The sequence below is a fragment of the Orbicella franksi genome, chromosome 6 (genome assembly GCF_964199315.1).
Source record: "Orbicella franksi chromosome 6, jaOrbFran1.1, whole genome shotgun sequence".
Taxonomy (NCBI): domain Eukaryota; kingdom Metazoa; phylum Cnidaria; class Anthozoa; order Scleractinia; family Merulinidae; genus Orbicella; species Orbicella franksi.
Window position 1 is genome coordinate 29,809,921 of NC_138150.1, and position 17,111 is coordinate 29,827,031.

The 17,111-nt window shown below is 38.4% G+C and overlaps 2 protein-coding genes across 2 annotated transcripts; one reads left to right on the forward strand and one right to left on the reverse strand.

Moving 5' to 3' along the window:
• The first annotated feature begins 109 nt into the window (after positions 1-109).
• Positions 110-12,143, forward strand: LOC145489061 (radical S-adenosyl methionine domain-containing protein 1, mitochondrial-like). The gene is made up of 16 exons (XM_081467963.1): positions 110-286; positions 485-537; positions 1,317-1,423; positions 2,210-2,342; positions 3,956-4,001; positions 4,143-4,204; positions 4,317-4,422; positions 4,546-4,638; positions 5,103-5,153; positions 5,649-5,702; positions 5,938-6,014; positions 6,450-6,528; positions 7,110-7,165; positions 7,513-7,567; positions 8,767-8,873; positions 9,588-12,143. Exons 1-16 carry the CDS (start codon positions 113-115, stop codon positions 9,697-9,699), a joined length of 1,365 nt encoding a protein of 454 aa, XP_081324089.1. The 5' UTR covers positions 110-112; the 3' UTR covers positions 9,700-12,143.
• A 1,366-nt stretch (positions 12,144-13,509) lies between these two features.
• Positions 13,510-17,049, reverse strand: LOC145489060 (uncharacterized). Its single transcript, XM_081467962.1, has 2 exons — positions 16,348-17,049; positions 13,510-15,634 (listed from the first exon to the last, which is right to left on the reverse strand). Exons 1-2 carry the CDS (start codon positions 16,856-16,858, stop codon positions 14,739-14,741), a joined length of 1,407 nt encoding a protein of 468 aa, XP_081324088.1. The 5' UTR covers positions 16,859-17,049; the 3' UTR covers positions 13,510-14,738.
• Between the last annotated feature and the right edge of the window lie 62 nt (positions 17,050-17,111).

Below are 17,111 nucleotides of genomic sequence, written 5' to 3' on the forward strand. Positions count from 1 at the left end.
CTGGGTGCAAAGTGCCTGCAGTTGTTGAAAAAATGGCGGCAGACTTTGGCAGACCAAGCTTGCGATCATAACTTCCAGATTATATCATGAAAAAGGCTTGAGATCGAACCCAATGAGCGTCACGTCAAGATGCAAACTACTCACATCCCGGTTGCTTTCAAAAATAGGTGATACTAGTACAACGCGTCGATATTGTTTAATAAACACAATCCGATTTCTTTCCAATCCAAGAGATCATAGAGATCATAGCTGCAGTGAGAACGATGAAGCTACATTGTATGTTCATGTAAGTATTTCGAAAGGCGTATGGTCGTAAAGCTGAATTTAAGCTTAGATTTTAATAAATCTCTGCAAAACGTTCGCTACCGTACTTACCACATTAGACACATTAGTACTACACGGTACTACAGTAATTTGTCTCCACACAGTACAAATAAGCTTAATTAATGGTAGCTATTTTATTATCGTTTCTCTTTATTTGTAGTGGCCATTCTGCAGGCAGATCTGTACATTTTGCAATTTTAACAAATATTTAAGGTATGTGCAGACAAAATAAACTATTTCAATTAATAGACCCTATTCATAAATGGCTGCCAATTTAAAATTCTTTTGTATGCATTTAAATGAGCCCAACAAACCTCGCTTGAGAATAAAAATTCTTTTGAATTATCAACTCAAAAACAAGGTTAGTTGGGCTAATTTTTATAATTACAAAATAATTTTTGACTGTCAGTCATTTATAAATAGGGTCTATTAATTTACTGGATGAGTAGTCAGTGTGGCATATTCACAGATTGAGTGGCTCTTCATTTCATACATGCAGAACAACAAACTTAACACTCTACTGCATCTCTATCCAGTGTTCTGATCCACTTCTGTCTGTGTCTAAGCACTCTACAGGAGTCACCTGAGTTTATTGTCTACCTACAGTGGTGGACAAAAGTCCACGGGACACTGATGTAATGCAACAAATTCAATATCTGTGTTTTACATCCTAAGTTTGAAAAAATCACTGCTACCCTCTTAAAAATGCACTGTTGTTCTCCCTCCCCTCCCAATATAATGTTGAAACTCAAGAGAAGTTATGGGTACATGGTTCAAAATTGTAGGTGGGGTGGAGGCTGGGCAACTATAGTTGCATTTTCCCGTGATTGTTTAACGCATGTGAAAAAGCGCCCCAAGTGCAAATTTGTCCATGATTGTAGGCAGCCATTGTAGAGAGGTCCTGATATGTATGAGTACAAAGAACAACAGCATGTTAAACAGATTTTGTTTGACTAATGCTTTGTTTGTTTCTGTCTTATCTCTGCCTCTAGTAACAATGTGAACCATCAGCGTATGCGGAAATGCCTTGTGACAGAAACAGAAACCCTGTTACATTTGTCTGGTGTGAAAAGGATTTCCTCAGTTTACTTTGGTGGAGGTTAGATCAGAAAAGTATATGTACAATAAATTGAAACTTAACAAATTGGCATCAGTTTTTTATCTGTTTGTCCTCTTATTGATGATAAATTGTGTCATAACATTGTCAAATTGGCTGTGGAACCACAAGCCACAGATGAGTGGTTCCGCAGTAAACTAAATGTAAATATATTTTTGCATAGAAATGTAGTGTTATATATTGAACTATCAAATGTGAGCCACCAGAACTATGAAATAATATGAACTGTTATTAATATTAGATAGTGATGCTGTTTTCAACATTAATTTTAATTTAAGGTATCAGTATACCTCAATTGACCATCTTACGTCAGCGTGTTTTTGTGCGGAGGCTTTGAAAATAACCCCCAATAAAGTATACATTTTCTTTAAGCTTGTTAATTTATAAGGAATAGGAAGATGTCTTTTTTATTTGTTTGAAAATATAAAAGGTTTAACAGAAATTTTGCACTACAAAGCAATTTTTACCCTTTTACCTTTATCAAGTTTGGTTACACACCTCGATTATCACAGCAATGTGATTAATATCGAAATTGATTTGTTACACATTGCCTTTCAAAAGTGTTTCTGATTTCTCAAAGATCGCTTTGTTTTCTTTTTATACCATGTTAAAGTTTAACATTGGAATGTTTTGGGCAGCCTTTGACAAACAAGGCCAGAATATTTTCTTTGGGCTATTTTCTAATTATTTAAAATTGATCTATGAACAGATATGAGTACTGAATCATATTTAATAAATATTATGGTGTGTTATGCTTACTACATGTAGGTACACCCAGTCTAGCAGAGCCTTTGACAATCTCCTCAGTGCTGGAAACTGCAGCTAGGATTTGCCATTTGTCAAATGAAGCCGAAGTGACGCTTGAGGCTAATCCCACCTCAGCTGAAACTGACAACCTCAGGTAGGACTAATATATAGCAAGTTTGTATAGTAAACACAGGGTTTCATTGGAAGCTGGCAACCACTAAAAATCGCTGCCTACTTTGTCAGAATTTACCTCTTACTGTCGCCTACTTTGTCTGTATTTTCACTCAAATTATTAAAAAAAATCATCAGTTTGCCACCTACTTTAGTTGGCTCAGATGGCTATTTCAAAACTTATTGAAAACCCTGTAAACATGTGCTGCACTTGTTCCAATTACAAGTCAGTCATTTGGAGCACAAAATTCAGTATTGGAGACTGCACCTCACAATTTGCTTATTTGTTAGTCTGCAGAGCTTTTAAATATTTTAAATTTAAATAGGATTACTGGACATTTATATATCTTGAAAGTTGAGAGGAGGTCAAGACTTGAAGAGAGTTCTTTATCTACTTCCCCACTGACTAGACTACCTAGAACTCATACTTCCACTTGCCGAAAGGCAAACAAAACATATCCTGGGTTTTTGGATGTACAAGTTTCTTCCTTACCACTTAAGTCTACAGTGAAACCTCCCATAAGCGACCAACCAAAATGTCAAGCCTGAGTGCTCGCTTATAATGGAGGTGGTCGTTTACGTATGCAAGACCTTGGACCATATTGGGTCAAAATTCTGCCTCATAGACATTAGCATGTGGTAATTAACTGCATAGGGATATCATTTCTAATTTTCTGTAATTATACCACTTTTAATAAGGTCATCTCTTTTAAGACTGATACAGTGTATATGCATTTTTTCTTTAAATTTTTAACTGTGTTATTCATGTGAAAAGTCAATTTCGAGAAAAAAATTCCAGTACTTTCCACTGATAAATTTCTGTCTCTTGAATGTCCCAAGTGTGATAATGTTACAACACCTTATCAATTTCCTCTCTATTAGCTGTCAAGTGGCCGCTTACAGGAGGTTAAAAACAAAAGAAAATTTCTGAGAAAATTTCAAGGTGGTTTCAAGGGGCCGCTTACAAGAGTTTCCGAATATAGCACACTTGATTTGACTATGAAACTTTTGGCATTTCAGAAAACTGGTCATTGAGAAGGGGTGGTACATGTAGCTTATGAGAGTTGGTTACAAGTGGAGGTTCGATTGTACAATGTAGTTTGTAATTTATAGAAATGTGGCAGGGGTTTCATTAAGGGCCGGCCCCCAGGCAAATTGACCCGCTGTGAACAGAACTTTGCCAGGCTGCTTCATCAATATTTTACATAGTATTGTTGCTGTCTCATGTTATTTTTATGTGTCTAACAGTCCACTAAAAAGTCGAGCTTATTCTAAGGAAAAGAAACCAGGATTTTGCTTAATAGTGCGTGTTATTGCCCTTGTATTTTCAAAATGCAAAGCAAATTTGCCCATTGATTGTGAAAATAAATGTTCTGCATGAAAGCCTATCTGAAATGTGTCAAAATTACAAGTATTAAAATCCACCTGGCATATGCCTCACATCATGATGCTCCACCTGGTACAAACCTTATTGAAACCCCTGAATATGGTGAGCCTTGCCTGGAGTGCATCATGTCAGGTCTGAGAAAACAAACTTATTTATGTTTACTTTAAACTCTATGAATAATGTACATTATTTGTTTACTGTTCGTTTAGACATTTCTATACAGCTGGGATCAATCGGCTTTCACTCGGAGTCCAGGTTAATGTTCTCTTTTATATTATAAAATGTTTATAGATATTTGATTAATAGACTTGTTTATGTTACGCTGTAACATTCAAATAAGTTCTCAAGGAAGTTTATTATATTTTCTCCAGTACTGGTAAATACTTTTTTTGGTAGGCCTTCAGTGCGAGAGATTTGACTGTATTGGGGAGAGATAACACCATTAAAGATTCACTGCAGTGAGTTCATTTTCAATCTTGTGATGATGACTTTTAATCCAGTGAACCTTGTATAATCAGCTTGGGCAATCTTGAGCCACTTTGTAAATTAGAATGAATGTTGATTTTGTAGAGCATTACAGACTGCAAGATCCATATTCCCTGGGAAAGTTTCAATTGACCTAATGTTTGGGCAACCACACCAAACACTAGATGACTGGAACAAGGAGCTGTCCCATGTAAGTCAGAAAAAAAATCTGATAAGTAATTAAGTGTCATAATGATGATTGAATATCAAAATTAAAGTTCCTGTGAATATTACTGAAGACTACTTGTGAATTATATTTGATCTTGTCTGTCAGGCGTTATCTGTGTGCGATGATCATATTTCATTATATCAGCTGACTCTTGAGAGAGGTACACCACTTTTTAAGAGTGTCAAATCAGGAAAATTGGTAAGCGGATAATAACAAAATAATTATTACAAAAACTAATAACTGTATCTTTGGCTATTTTATTTTTTACTTTTTATATGTTTCAGAAATGTTTTATTGAACTGTTTGCAATTCTTTTTTTTTTTTTTTCTGTTTTAGCTGAAATGTAAATGTATGCATGTATTTATTTAGAGAACACTCTGTTTGTTTGTTGTAGTTTAATCCATGCACAGTTTATTTATTTTTTTAAGATTCTTGTAATCTGATCTGTTTTTCCTTTCCTGAATTTTCAGTGGCTTCTCAATCTGTCCTTGGGGCCTTCATCAGCATTGCAATCTGCACATTCTCTAACGAAGGTGGACAAAAGCCACCAAAAATTTAGAAACAGCAAAACGTATCAGATTACAAAAATCTTATAGAAAATGTCTATCAGCGATCGCATCACTGGAAGTAGTTTATTTTGTTTATTTGTTTGTTTGTGGCAGCCACTTCCTAATCCTGATGTTGTAGCTGAAATGTACCAGTTGGCTGTAGAGGTAAAGAAATCCTGGACATCAGACTTAAAAAAAAACGAAGTACACCGTCCTCCATTTCTTTCTCAGCTTGATCCCTCTTTCAGTGAATTGCTCACATCATGTGTACAAAAGGCATCCGTGGTTGAGTGTTGATCGATATCCGAGTCAACCAAGTATCGATTGGGATGTTCACTGAGTACTGATCAAGATGTTGATTGAGGGTATCAATCAAGGGTATCAATCCATACTTGACCGTGGATCTGCCTTTAGTTAAGTACATGTGATCCATTGCTCTGTGCACAGTGCATGTACACATTCTTACGATGAATAAAGATGACCTGTTAATTAAATTCCTGACTAGTCAGTGTTGTATCTTTGCTTGTTGGTCAGTGCCAACAGAGAAACACAATAATGAACAAAAGTCTTTTAGCTGAAGGTTGTTTATTGTTGACATGCTCCATTGAAGTGCATTTACAAAATAAGGATACATTATATTGTTTCTTTTCTCTTCACTAGACTTTGATTGCAAATGGATTCCACAGATATGAAGTGGCAAACTTTGCAAGACCAGTAAGATATATTTAATGATTTTTTTTTCTTCTCATGTCTCAATCTAATCAACCTTGTTCCTTTGTTTGCTTTGTTGTCATTTATTTATATTGAGTTTATCACTTAAATTATAATAATGTCCTTTAGAACAGCCTACAATAAAATGATGTTATTAATTATTAAGTGATTTAATGATGTACCTGCAATATTGTTTTATTAATCTTCTGTTGCTTTGACTTGTTGTCTATTTTTCCAGGGTGCAGAGAGTAGGCATAACCTGTCTTACTGGAATGGCACTCAGTACATTGGAGTGGGGCCAGGGGCCCATGGCAGGTAATATATAATTAAATGTCAGTTTGAGCAAAAAGTCAACTCACAATGTTCAGCACTACGTCCTTCTCAAACACTGGAACCTTTGGTGTGACAGGTTAGCAGGAAAAAGACAAATATTGCAAGAAAGAATCAATACACCTTACACAAGTTAGAGGTACTACTCTGAACTACAGCTGTAGCCGCTTGATTTAATTTACAGATTTCAAATGCTGTTAGAAGGGCTTGAAAGACTTCAACTTTATGGTGTATGAGCAAACTGAATATACATCACTTGAAGGGGTACTGTGCAGAATAAAGACCTGTTGTAAGTGACTGTTGATGTAATGCCAAACTCTCATAAAGGCAATCTGGAAATTTATCAGTAGTCACTTAGGGCTTTTTTCCAGGCACCCATTCACGTATTGTCAGTAATGATTCCCTTCTGTTAATTAACAGATTTGTTCCTTATGGAAGTGGAAGTGAAACACGACAAGCAAGAGTGCAGACACTAGAACCAAACCAATGGATGAAAGAGGCAAATGTCTAATTTATAATGCTTAAAAATAATTAGTTACATGTAGTTAGTTGTTAATGCAGTGGTCATCATATAAGGCAATGTATAGTTCCAGAAAATATCCATATCTCCCCTGTGAAAGGAATTTTTTCTTAGAACCCCTCACCCCTCAGGAAATTCCAATTAGGCTTCATACAAATTTCTTTAAATTTCTTGGTCTTGCTGAAACCCCCACTCCCACCCCCAGGAAATTCCAATCCCTTCTGTTGGGGGAGTATGGATATATTCTGGAAGTGCGCAGTGTGATGTATAATTTTTGTTGTTGATGTTTTTTAGTTTTTTTTTTAAATTTAGGAGATGATTAAAACAAGTGCAGGGCTTCAAACCTTTACAACTTTTTGGGCAAGCAAATCTTCTCGGATTTTCTTGTGATTCTTTTGTGTTTCACTTTGTCTTGTGTCTCTTAAATAAATCTGGTCATGGGTGGGTAATGCTTGACCAGATTTAACTGAAATTTTGTGGACAACTGCTGAAAATGATTAGCTGCTCATTTATCCATAAATAATACTTCCCATCAACTACTGTCTGTCTTTCATTTCTAGGTTGAAACAAGAGGCCACGCAACCAGAACACAGATAACACAAACAAAATTTGTAATGTAAGTTAAAATTATTAAAAGAAATATTTTCTTTTACACTCCAATAATTCATGAAAATATAAATATACAGTTTGCACCCTAGCAAAATGTCCATACATTTTCTTGGTTGTGTTTAGCCTAAAAAAAAGTCCTAGGTTAGAGCTAAATCTATCAATAATATTTTATGAAAATTAAAATCAGTGTTGAATTATGATCATTGTCTCTTGTAAGGTAAGGTAAGGTAAGGTAAGGTAATTTATTTTACGTCAAGAACACGGGGAGTGGTTGCCCAAGTCTCCCGAGCCAGGGGCTCATGATAAAAGTAATCATTAATCAGTAATCATTACTTTTTCCTTGATTTGTCACAGATTAGAAGAGGTTTTCATGCTTAGTCTCAGGACGGCAGATGGTCTTAGTAACAAGGTATTGGTAATAATGTTATGACAGTCACCAGAAAGTAAAGTGGAACCTTGATACAGTGAAGGCAAAGACTGGCAAAACATGTTCTCTATAATGAGGTTTCGTTGTATCAAAGGTTCTTCTCCATATATTTTTCTATTACTGGCAGGAAGGATATTGTTTGTTATGCCAAGGACTTTGTTATATAGAGATTTTTTAAACTGAGGTTCCACTGTAACCAAATTTTATTATGCTGTGTTAGGCAACTTTCAAACTTTTTTTTAGTTTACTACAGGTAGGTAAATTCTAGCGCATGACCATTCAAATGAAGTTTTTCATGTGGTGCTGTCTGTTTATTCAAATGGAGCATTGTTTTCCTAGTTGTATAAGAAAAATGTACCATATGTTGCAGGTGAGATCTAGAAAATCTGAGAGTGCACAAGAAACCATTTGGCAAGTGCATAATAATCTGCACAAGTGGAATCATTTCTTTATTCAAATTGCCTTCAAAATATAGAAAACTTGAGACTAAAATAAAAATTAAAATGCCCCCAAAAAACATGCATACGCTAGCCATATTTGTAGAGCATGGTATAATGGCTCATAACCCATGATGGCGAAGCCAATGAAAACTCTCAAATTGCATCATCCAATGATCCAGGTTTTAATAATGTTCATTATTCTGTGCTTAACTGTCTTGTAAGGTGGTTCTAACATTTTAGTCTGGGGATGAAACCCTGTTGTGTGACCATTCAAATGAAAGCTACTGGACAGTACATTATTTGCGTAATTGTTTCTGATAATCAATTATTGTTTTCACAATAACTGTCTAATTTCTCGCACACTGATTGGCTCATTTTTATCATCAATAAGAGTACAGACGGATAAAATTTTAATTTATGCAAGCTTTCAAGTTCAACTTTCAGCTGTCAAACTGTCAACTTTTTAACCAATGAGATTTTATGTACTTTTTAAGTAGCCAATCAAAAAGTGAGAAAAGCTTAATTGACACGTCATTTTGAATAAAATTAACTTATGTTTGTTTACGGCATCTTTTCCCCTCATTTATTCCCAGCATTTGACCATTTTGGGGTCTTGTTATTGTAAAAAACAAATTGATGTCACAGCCACTTTGACAATTTTATGATGCAATTTATCATCAATAAGAGGACAGGGGCATAAAAAACTGATGTCAATTTATTAAAATGGTTTTGTTTGTGTAGAAGTGGATGAGCTTGTCCCCACTTGACATGTCACTTTATGATGCATTCAAAGACAGTAAGGATGTTCAAGATCTCATACAGTCTGGCTTCCTGCTATTAAGTGAAAAGTAAGTGTCTTAATTGCATTGTCATACCACTTGCAAGTATCATGGCACTTAAAATTGTTCATGTTTCACTCATGAATCATGAAACCTCTGACTTCTAATATTCCGTGAAAAAAACGAAGATAACTAAAAGTGATGGCATTAGTCACCAGGTGTCAATGTTTGTTTTAAAGTAGAATATTGTTTTTAATATTTTGTTGGTTAGCTTGAAAAATCATTATTAATAACTACTTTAGAGCAGCAAACAAACGAAAAAAGTAACTTAAGGTAAAACCTGCGCTCACATTGGGCAAAAGATATTTGTTTTCAAAAACTCTGTTATTCGATGAGGTTTCTTCCAACCAAAATTTGTCTGCGTTGTTTTTCTAAAACTTGGTTGAAGTAATTGGTTAAGCTGTAAGGACGGGTAATTTTGCCACCCAAAGCATTGTTGATCATCAAAATACTCGGCATTTAGTTCCGTTTTAGTTTGTAAAAAAGGGAAAGTCTGCATACGAGTCAAGTGGCCCATCACACCGGAGGTTGTCCCTGTTGCTGTAGCACTGTGAGAGTAAAGTGTCTTGCCCAAGAACACAAAAGAATGTCCCCGGCCAGGGCTCGAACCCAGACCGCTCACTCTGGAGAGGAGCGCACTAACCATGAGGCCACCGCACCTCCCACGTTTAAGTTTGTATGATTCTGTGTTATATGGATGCATTTTTTCTTTATCTATTTCAGGGGCATCAAAGCCACCTACAAGGGCTTGTCTGTACTGGACAGCATTGTTCCAATATTACTGTTCCATCTTGAACAGATAGCAAGAACCTCATTAAAATCACAAGCAGATTAATGAGCAATTTGATCAACGATAATTATTCTACTTCTGGAGAAAACCGTTAAACAACTAGAAAAGAGACTTACATATTAACATGAATAATCCTCCTCAAACATTTGACAATCACTTCAAATGAAAAGTGTAATTTCTAACTCTAATTTTAACTCTAATAATTTCTAACTCTCTGGAATGCTGTTAATACACCTTTTAGGCCATAAAATTGTGGCCGTGTTGGAAAGGAGTGATGGTTAAAATAAGAAAATGACTGACAAACATTTTTAATTAACAATGTTAGATCTTTTCAACTTTTCGGATTGCAGGAAGCCAATTTATCATGAATCATGAATCATGAATCATATTAGTATACATTATACGAACAGATGCATGTATTTTTTTTCTTATAATAAACCAAACTTTGCAGCTCTGTGTGTTTACTTGTTCTTCTATTTAAGAAATAGAAAACATGTACTGTGTTTCTATCGAGTTTTAGTATAAATCTAAGCGTTCTATCACGCATGCCGTTCGCTGATTGGCTGCGCTACTTGCCATCTATTCTGTTGTAGATAGTGAGTAGGCTAGCAGTGTGTGCTTGTTAACAAAATGACGGCCCCCCTCTCTCAACGTTTTCGCGATGTCTGTGAAGAGGATTTAGATGAAATTTTGAACGACTAGTAGATTTATACTAAATTAATTAGATTATTCGCCCCCGATTTCTATGCGTGATGGTTGACCCGGGCTGCGCCCATGTCAACTATCATGCGATAGAAATCTTGAGCTCATAATGTTATTGTTTGATATATAATGGAGGTGAGGTGTCCTGCGGGTTTCAATATCCAAGACACTGTACTCTCACAATACCCCTCTAACTTAAGGAAACCTTGAAAATCACTGGGGGTGGGGGTTACCTAATATGGATTAGAATGCAGCCCGAGGGCGTGGCAATAATCAGTGTTCTTTCTTGCTACGAAAGCAAGGATAAGCTCTGGCATCAATTTGAACTTGTTGGCCCAAATGTGACTCAGGGTTTTTTCATTCTAAAAGCCAACATTGCTGGTATAGAGATAACACCAGACGCTGTAGTGTCGGTACTACGGCTTTCCGCTCAAGAGTAGCCTCTAGAACAGTGTGTTGCGTTTTGCGCTCTACCCCACTAATCCGCCTGTTCTGCAGGTTCCATACTAGTGAATATAAGCCATCTGATTGACCGTTACTTTATCGCAAAAATTCAGTCTAAGCACAGCCACGGACGGCAGATACCACACACATATTTGTTTTGTTTTGTTTTGTTTTTTTTAATTGTAGCGTACGTCACTCAGTATGGAATTTTGCGTTTTGCGCTCTGCCCCACTAATCCGCCTGTTCTGCAGGTTCCATACTAGTGAATATAAGCCATCTGATTGACCGTTACTTTAGCGCAAAAATTCAGTCTAAGCACAGCCACGGACAGCAGATACCACACACATATTTGTTTTGTTTTGTTTTGTTTTTTTTAATTGTAGCGTACGTCACTCAGTATGGAATTTTTCCCGGGTTAAAATCACAGAGGCGTTGTGAAAGGGGAATGTATGTGAGCGAACAAAGGATGCAACTCTTGAGATACACAGATTGAGAAACAGCACCGAAAAAAACCTGCAATCAGAACTAAACAATGGTGGCCGAAAAGCTCTTTTGTAGAGCTGCATTTAGAATATTTTCAGGAACAACTGCTCAAACCACAGGGTACATTAGTGACAAATACGTTATGTTTAACTTCCAAGGGCATGGTTAATGAGCTTTAAATAGCTTTTGATTCTTCACAAAAATAGGGTATGGTCTGTGCACTCTGGCCCGCAATTAAGTACGATACTTAGACGAAACTGCCATCATCATTGATGAAGATGAAATGTCAGTTCATTTGTTGCTTGCGTGAGAAAGAAAAGGGTGGAGTCCCTGACAAGATTAGAACCCATGACCTCCCAGATACTGTTGGGCACTCTGTGATAACTAACATTAAAGATACAGGGAGACTTAGTGAGCCCGGGGGGTACTCTGTTATATGGCCTATATAGGTATGCGTGGCTCCAAAGGGTATGGTTTTTCACCCATTTTGGTCATAAATAGGGTATCAATTTTTAGTCATTTTGATCATTAAAAGGGTCTGGCAGAAGCATATCACCTCGATGAGGTGATATGCTTCTAGGTCTGGTTATTGCACTCTAGTCTTGAAATGGGCATCATTTTTAGAAGAAGCTACTTTCTCATCATTATCAATAAGACTGATCAACAAAAGCCCTTCACAATGCCTTTAACATCGGTCTGAACAACAAAACCAAGTATAAGGCAGGTCACGGAACCAGGTATTGGTTTAAGGTCTGGTCATAAATAGGGTATTGAAAATCGCAGATTTTGGTCATAGATAGGGTAAGGTTTTTGAGAAGCGGGCCACACACCCCCACCCAATTTTTCTCTGAGTGCCCCCCCCCCCCCCGGCCTAGTGAGCTAGGCCATTTGCTAGGTTCATATGTAACACGTGTCTTGATCAGCAACTACTGTCTGTATCATCATCTACAACTACCATCACCATTATTTATTTCTTTGGAAGCACCATAGAGTCTGGTCTGAATAGTGTGTAAACTGTTTATTTGTGTCAATTTCTGAAAAAAGGGTTAGCAAAATTCCCACATCTTTTGGTGTGAAATATGGTAAAAGTTTCCAGAGGAATGCTGCTCGCCTGCAGCAAACTTGCTGGAAAGTACCCATCCTTAGAGTTTCACACAGACCTTGAAGAGGCTCAAATCTTGAATAACTCAATAGGCTCTGAATTTTCTTCTATTATCTTTTTATTATCTATGATCTCTTGGGTCATATTTACTTCATTATTATTATAAATTGAAACGAAAGAAAGAAAGGGAGAAAGAGAGAGAGAGAGAGAAAGAAAGAAAGAACAAACAAATGAAAGAAAGAAAAAACATTGCAGCCTACACTCCACTCTGGCACACTCTTTGTAAGAGGACAGTGAAAGATAGAGAAGAAGAAACACCTCAGGAACATCATCGAAGTGCCCCTGCCAAGAGGTCTTCTGGTATTGAAGATGTGTGGCTAGGACCATGGCTCACTGTCTCGTCAAGGAGATGTTCACAATTGGAAGTGCGACTGTACAGTGGTAATGCAACACTACATCTGTCACCTCCCATAAGAGGGTACTTAGATGCCACTTCTAAGCTGCCCTCTTACAGGAAGTTGGACTGTACAGTGGTAATGCAACACTACATCTGTCACCTCCCATAAGAGGACACTCAGATGCCACTTCTAAGCTGCCCTCTTACAGGAAGTTGGACTGTACAGTCAAACCTTATACCCCCATAAAGGGATGCCTCTGTCCCAGACACCCCCTGTCATATCTGTCACCTCCCATATGAGGACACTCAGATGCCACTTCTAAGCTGCCCTCTTACAGGAAGTTGGACTGTACAGTCAAACCTTATACCACCATAAAGGGATGCCTTTGTCCCAGACACCCCTGTCATATCTGTCACCTCCCATAAGAGGACACTCAGATGCCACTTCTAAGCTGCCCTCTTACAGGAAGTTAGACTGTACAGTCAAACCTTACACCCCCATAACAGGATGCCTTTGTCCCAGACACCCCTGTCATATCTGTCACCTCCCATAAGAGGGCACTCAGATGCCACTTCTAAGCTGCCCTCTTACAGGAAGTTGGACTGTACAGTCAAACCTTATACCACCATAAAGGGATGCCTTTGTCCCAGACACCCCTGTCATATCTGTCACCTCCCATAAGAGGACACTCAGATGCCACTTCTAAGCTGCCCTCTTACAGGAAGTTGGACTGTACAGTGGTAATGCAACACTACATCTGTCACCTCCCATAAGAGGACACTCAGATGCCACTTCTAAGCTGCCCTCTTACAGGAAGTTGGACTGTACAGTCAAACCTTATACCCCCATAAAGGGATGCCTCTGTCCCAGACACCCCCTGTCATATCTGTCACCTCCCATATGAGGACACTCAGATGCCACTTCTAAGCTGCCCTCTTACAGGAAGTTGGACTGTACAGTCAAACCTTATACCACCATAAAGGGATGCCTTTGTCCCAGACACCCCTGTCATATCTGTCACCTCCCATAAGAGGACACTCAGATGCCACTTCTAAGCTGCCCTCTTACAGGAAGTTAGACTGTACAGTCAAACCTTACACCCCCATAACAGGATGCCTTTGTCCCAGACACCCCTGTCATATCTGTCACCTCCCATAAGAGGGCACTCAGATGCCACTTCTAAGCTGCCCTCTTACAGGAAGTTGGACTGTACAGTCAAACCTTATACCACCATAAAGGGATGCCTTTGTCCCAGACACCCCTGTCATATCTGTCACCTCCCATAAGAGGACACTCAGATGCCACTTCTAAGCTGCCCTCTTACAGGAAGTTGGACTGTACAGTCAAACCTTGTACCCTATTGAAGGGATGCCTTTGTCCTAGACACCCCTGTCACATTTGTCACCCCTCATAAGAGCACACTCAGATGCCACCTCTAAGCTGCCCTCTTATGGGAAGTTGGACTGTACAGATGAACCTTGTACCCCCATGCTAGTGGGGGTTCCACTGTACAGTCACAAATCTAACTGTGAACACCTCCTGAGGAAGCTATTAAGTGTGGACTTGGTCGTACAACTTCAACACCAGAACACCTCCCAGACAGAGACATGTTGATGCTGTCCTTAAAGTATCCCCCTTTCCCACCCATTCACCATCCCAATACTTAAAGTGTGCCAAAGCCGAGATTCAACTGCGACGCAAAAGCTGTTTTTCAAACAAAATTAAAGAATGTATACTTTTTAGACAATGTCATGAATGGTACAATTATTATAATATTACATAAATATAGTTTCTTTTCTAAATCTTCTGGAAAACAGTATGGCCCAAAGATCTGCTGATTCATAGAGTACTTAGCTATCTCTTAAGTGATACTGATTATGCAAGAAAGAATATGAGAGAAAATAATTTAGGACATTATTATAAATATTATAAAAAGTGTTATGTCAATCTGTTTGTTAACAAGATGTTGAAGGAGACGAGCTGCTATTGCTGCTGCTGTTGCTGCTGCTGCTACTGCTATTGATGCTGCTGCCACTGGGAGACTCTCCTATGGCTCGCTGAAGCCACTGATGAACCCGACGGTCACCAAAATATGATGAGGGTTCCGTAGAACCAGGGGGAGTCCAGAAAACTGCATACTCTGGAATCCTATCAAATTCCATGACCTCATTTCCAGTAACATTGTGCCGAATCTCCCCTGTGATACGAGGACTATCTGCAGAACTTGAATCGTCAATAACAGGTGGCACGCTATGCCTCCTTTCTCTTGACTGTACTGCTGAAGAATCACTGTTTCCGCAAGTGTTGGTGCTGGTAGATGAAGCACTTGGTGAAGATGGAGTAAATGGCATTGGCCTGCGTGGTCTACGAGCACGAGCAGTTCGACTTGTACATGTGCTTTCAGATGGTGAACTTTCTCTGTCTCTTCTAGATGTGCCATCCTCACTCGCACTCTGTCTTAGAGGAGATCTACTACGACTCCGTTCTCTACGAGGCGGCGACCGGCGTAAGGAGCGTTGCCGCTGATACTCTCTATGTCCTGTCATTAACTCATCTACCCATTCAAGAGTAGTCAAGGTATTGGTGTGCGTAGAAGTTGTCCCACCAAGACCAACTGTGGGAGAAGATGAACGAGAATCACTTTCCTCGTCTTCTGACAGTAATGATATTAAACCAGAGTCAACATCCTGCTGTCTATTTGCTTCAGCATGCGCTATGGCATCGGAAAGTCCACTTCTCTGTGAGTATTCAGCATACAACTCTTCACCTTCTTTATGCTTCTTTAGTTCTTTCACTGCCTCTTCCAGTGTCGACATCCTCTGTGAGTAGTCAGACACTGTCCGTTCTAACTCTGCCAAGAAATGAAATGATCATGGAATCAAGAAAATACCAGTCTGTAAATAGAGCTAATCACATTCATTTAAGATAGGCATACCACCTACTATAACTGATCAGCTTACAAATTAATTCTCTATTATTAAAGTTAAGATTGATGTACTGTCTCCAGTCGACAAAGCTTTTGATTAATTTTTCACATCTTTTGGACATGTTTTGACAAATTATTTTCTACATGAGAGAGTGATGGAAATTGCCACTCCTAGTTCAAGGATTTTGACAGACCATTTAACAGGAATAATTGTGAAGTACCGTGAAAAACCCAGAACATTGAAAAAGCATTGTTTTCTTTATGTTTGTATTAACGTTAATTACCACTTTTGGTATTTACAATCCGCACTCTGTACACGTTTACGTACAGTAGTTTCAGTCTCAAGACGGTACAGATTAATATCGAGATATATGAACAGAATACAGTTATTCGCATTAACCTTTGTCCTTTATGTAATGAAATGTGCTTACATAAACACAGTACGTACACTGCAAATAAGCTTATAAGCTTAACCTTAGTTGTACATGTATCTTCACAAAAGGTGGAATAAGGGTCACGTAAATCTTCTCAGGAAATTAAATCTACTAAGTAAGCTCATTTTGCAAAGTAAATTTAAGTTCTCTTACTTGTGGTTAATGTTAGCTTGTGTACTATCTATGTTATTTTAGCTCACTCACCTTCGACTCGCAATTTCAAACTTTTCACGCAGTTATGGCCTGGAAGTTCAGCGAGTCGCAGTTGCAATCCACAGCCTTGAGTACAGGTTGAAGAACAAGATATTACTCTTTCTGGACACTCCGCTTCATGATCAGCTTTGCTTCTCCTTGGAAAAGTTATTTCACATCCCTCGTTCTCGCAGGTCATAGGAGCAAACGGGCAAAGGTTGGTGTGAGCCCCAAGTCGTTCCAGTTCCACTGTTTCAGTGCAACCATGTTGAACGAAATCGCAACGAATTTTGAGCTTGCTGATGATGTTTTTAAGGAGTGGCAGAGCAGGCTTCAGGTCTCTGGACCGTACTTTCTTTCTGCAGTTTGGACAAGAATGATTTGAGTCCAACCATCTTGAAATGCATGGAGAACAGAAAACATGGCGACAAGGTGATTCAACAGGATCCTCCAAAACGCCAGCACAAATGGAGCATATGAGCTCTGGATTAACTTCAGGAAACCTCTCGAGGTCGATTCCCATCGTCGTAAGCTGATTTTCAAAAAGAATTTAGCCTCAAAACGCTTTCGCTTGTTGCAACCGGAAAACCACGAAAACAACACTTGAGAATTTCCTATTTTCCGCCTGTTTCCCGGTAACGCGCGGTAACGTGGGAAACCAAGAGATACTAGCACCCAGTCTACCTGAGATACTCGTCTGCAAAAGTCGTGATGTTCGGAAATTGACGAACTTCCACGATCTCAACTCGCCTTTCCGATTACATGCCATATTAGGA

Coding starts and splice junctions, on each gene's coding strand:
- LOC145489060 (XM_081467962.1), bottom strand. CDS start 16,858: ATGGGAATCGACCTCGAGAGGTTTCCTGAAGTTAATCCAGAGCTCATA. Junction 15,635..16,347: donor TTTGAAATTGCGAGTCGAAG/GTGAGTGAGCTA, acceptor ATTTCTTGGCAG/AGTTAGAACGGACAGTGTCT.
- LOC145489061 (XM_081467963.1), top strand. CDS start 113: ATGAGCGTCACGTCAAGATGCAAACTACTCACATCCCGGTTGCTTTCA. Junction 1,424..2,209: donor CTCAGTTTACTTTGGTGGAG/GTTAGATCAGAA, acceptor TACTACATGTAG/GTACACCCAGTCTAGCAGAG. Junction 4,423..4,545: donor GGAACAAGGAGCTGTCCCAT/GTAAGTCAGAAA, acceptor CTTGTCTGTCAG/GCGTTATCTGTGTGCGATGA.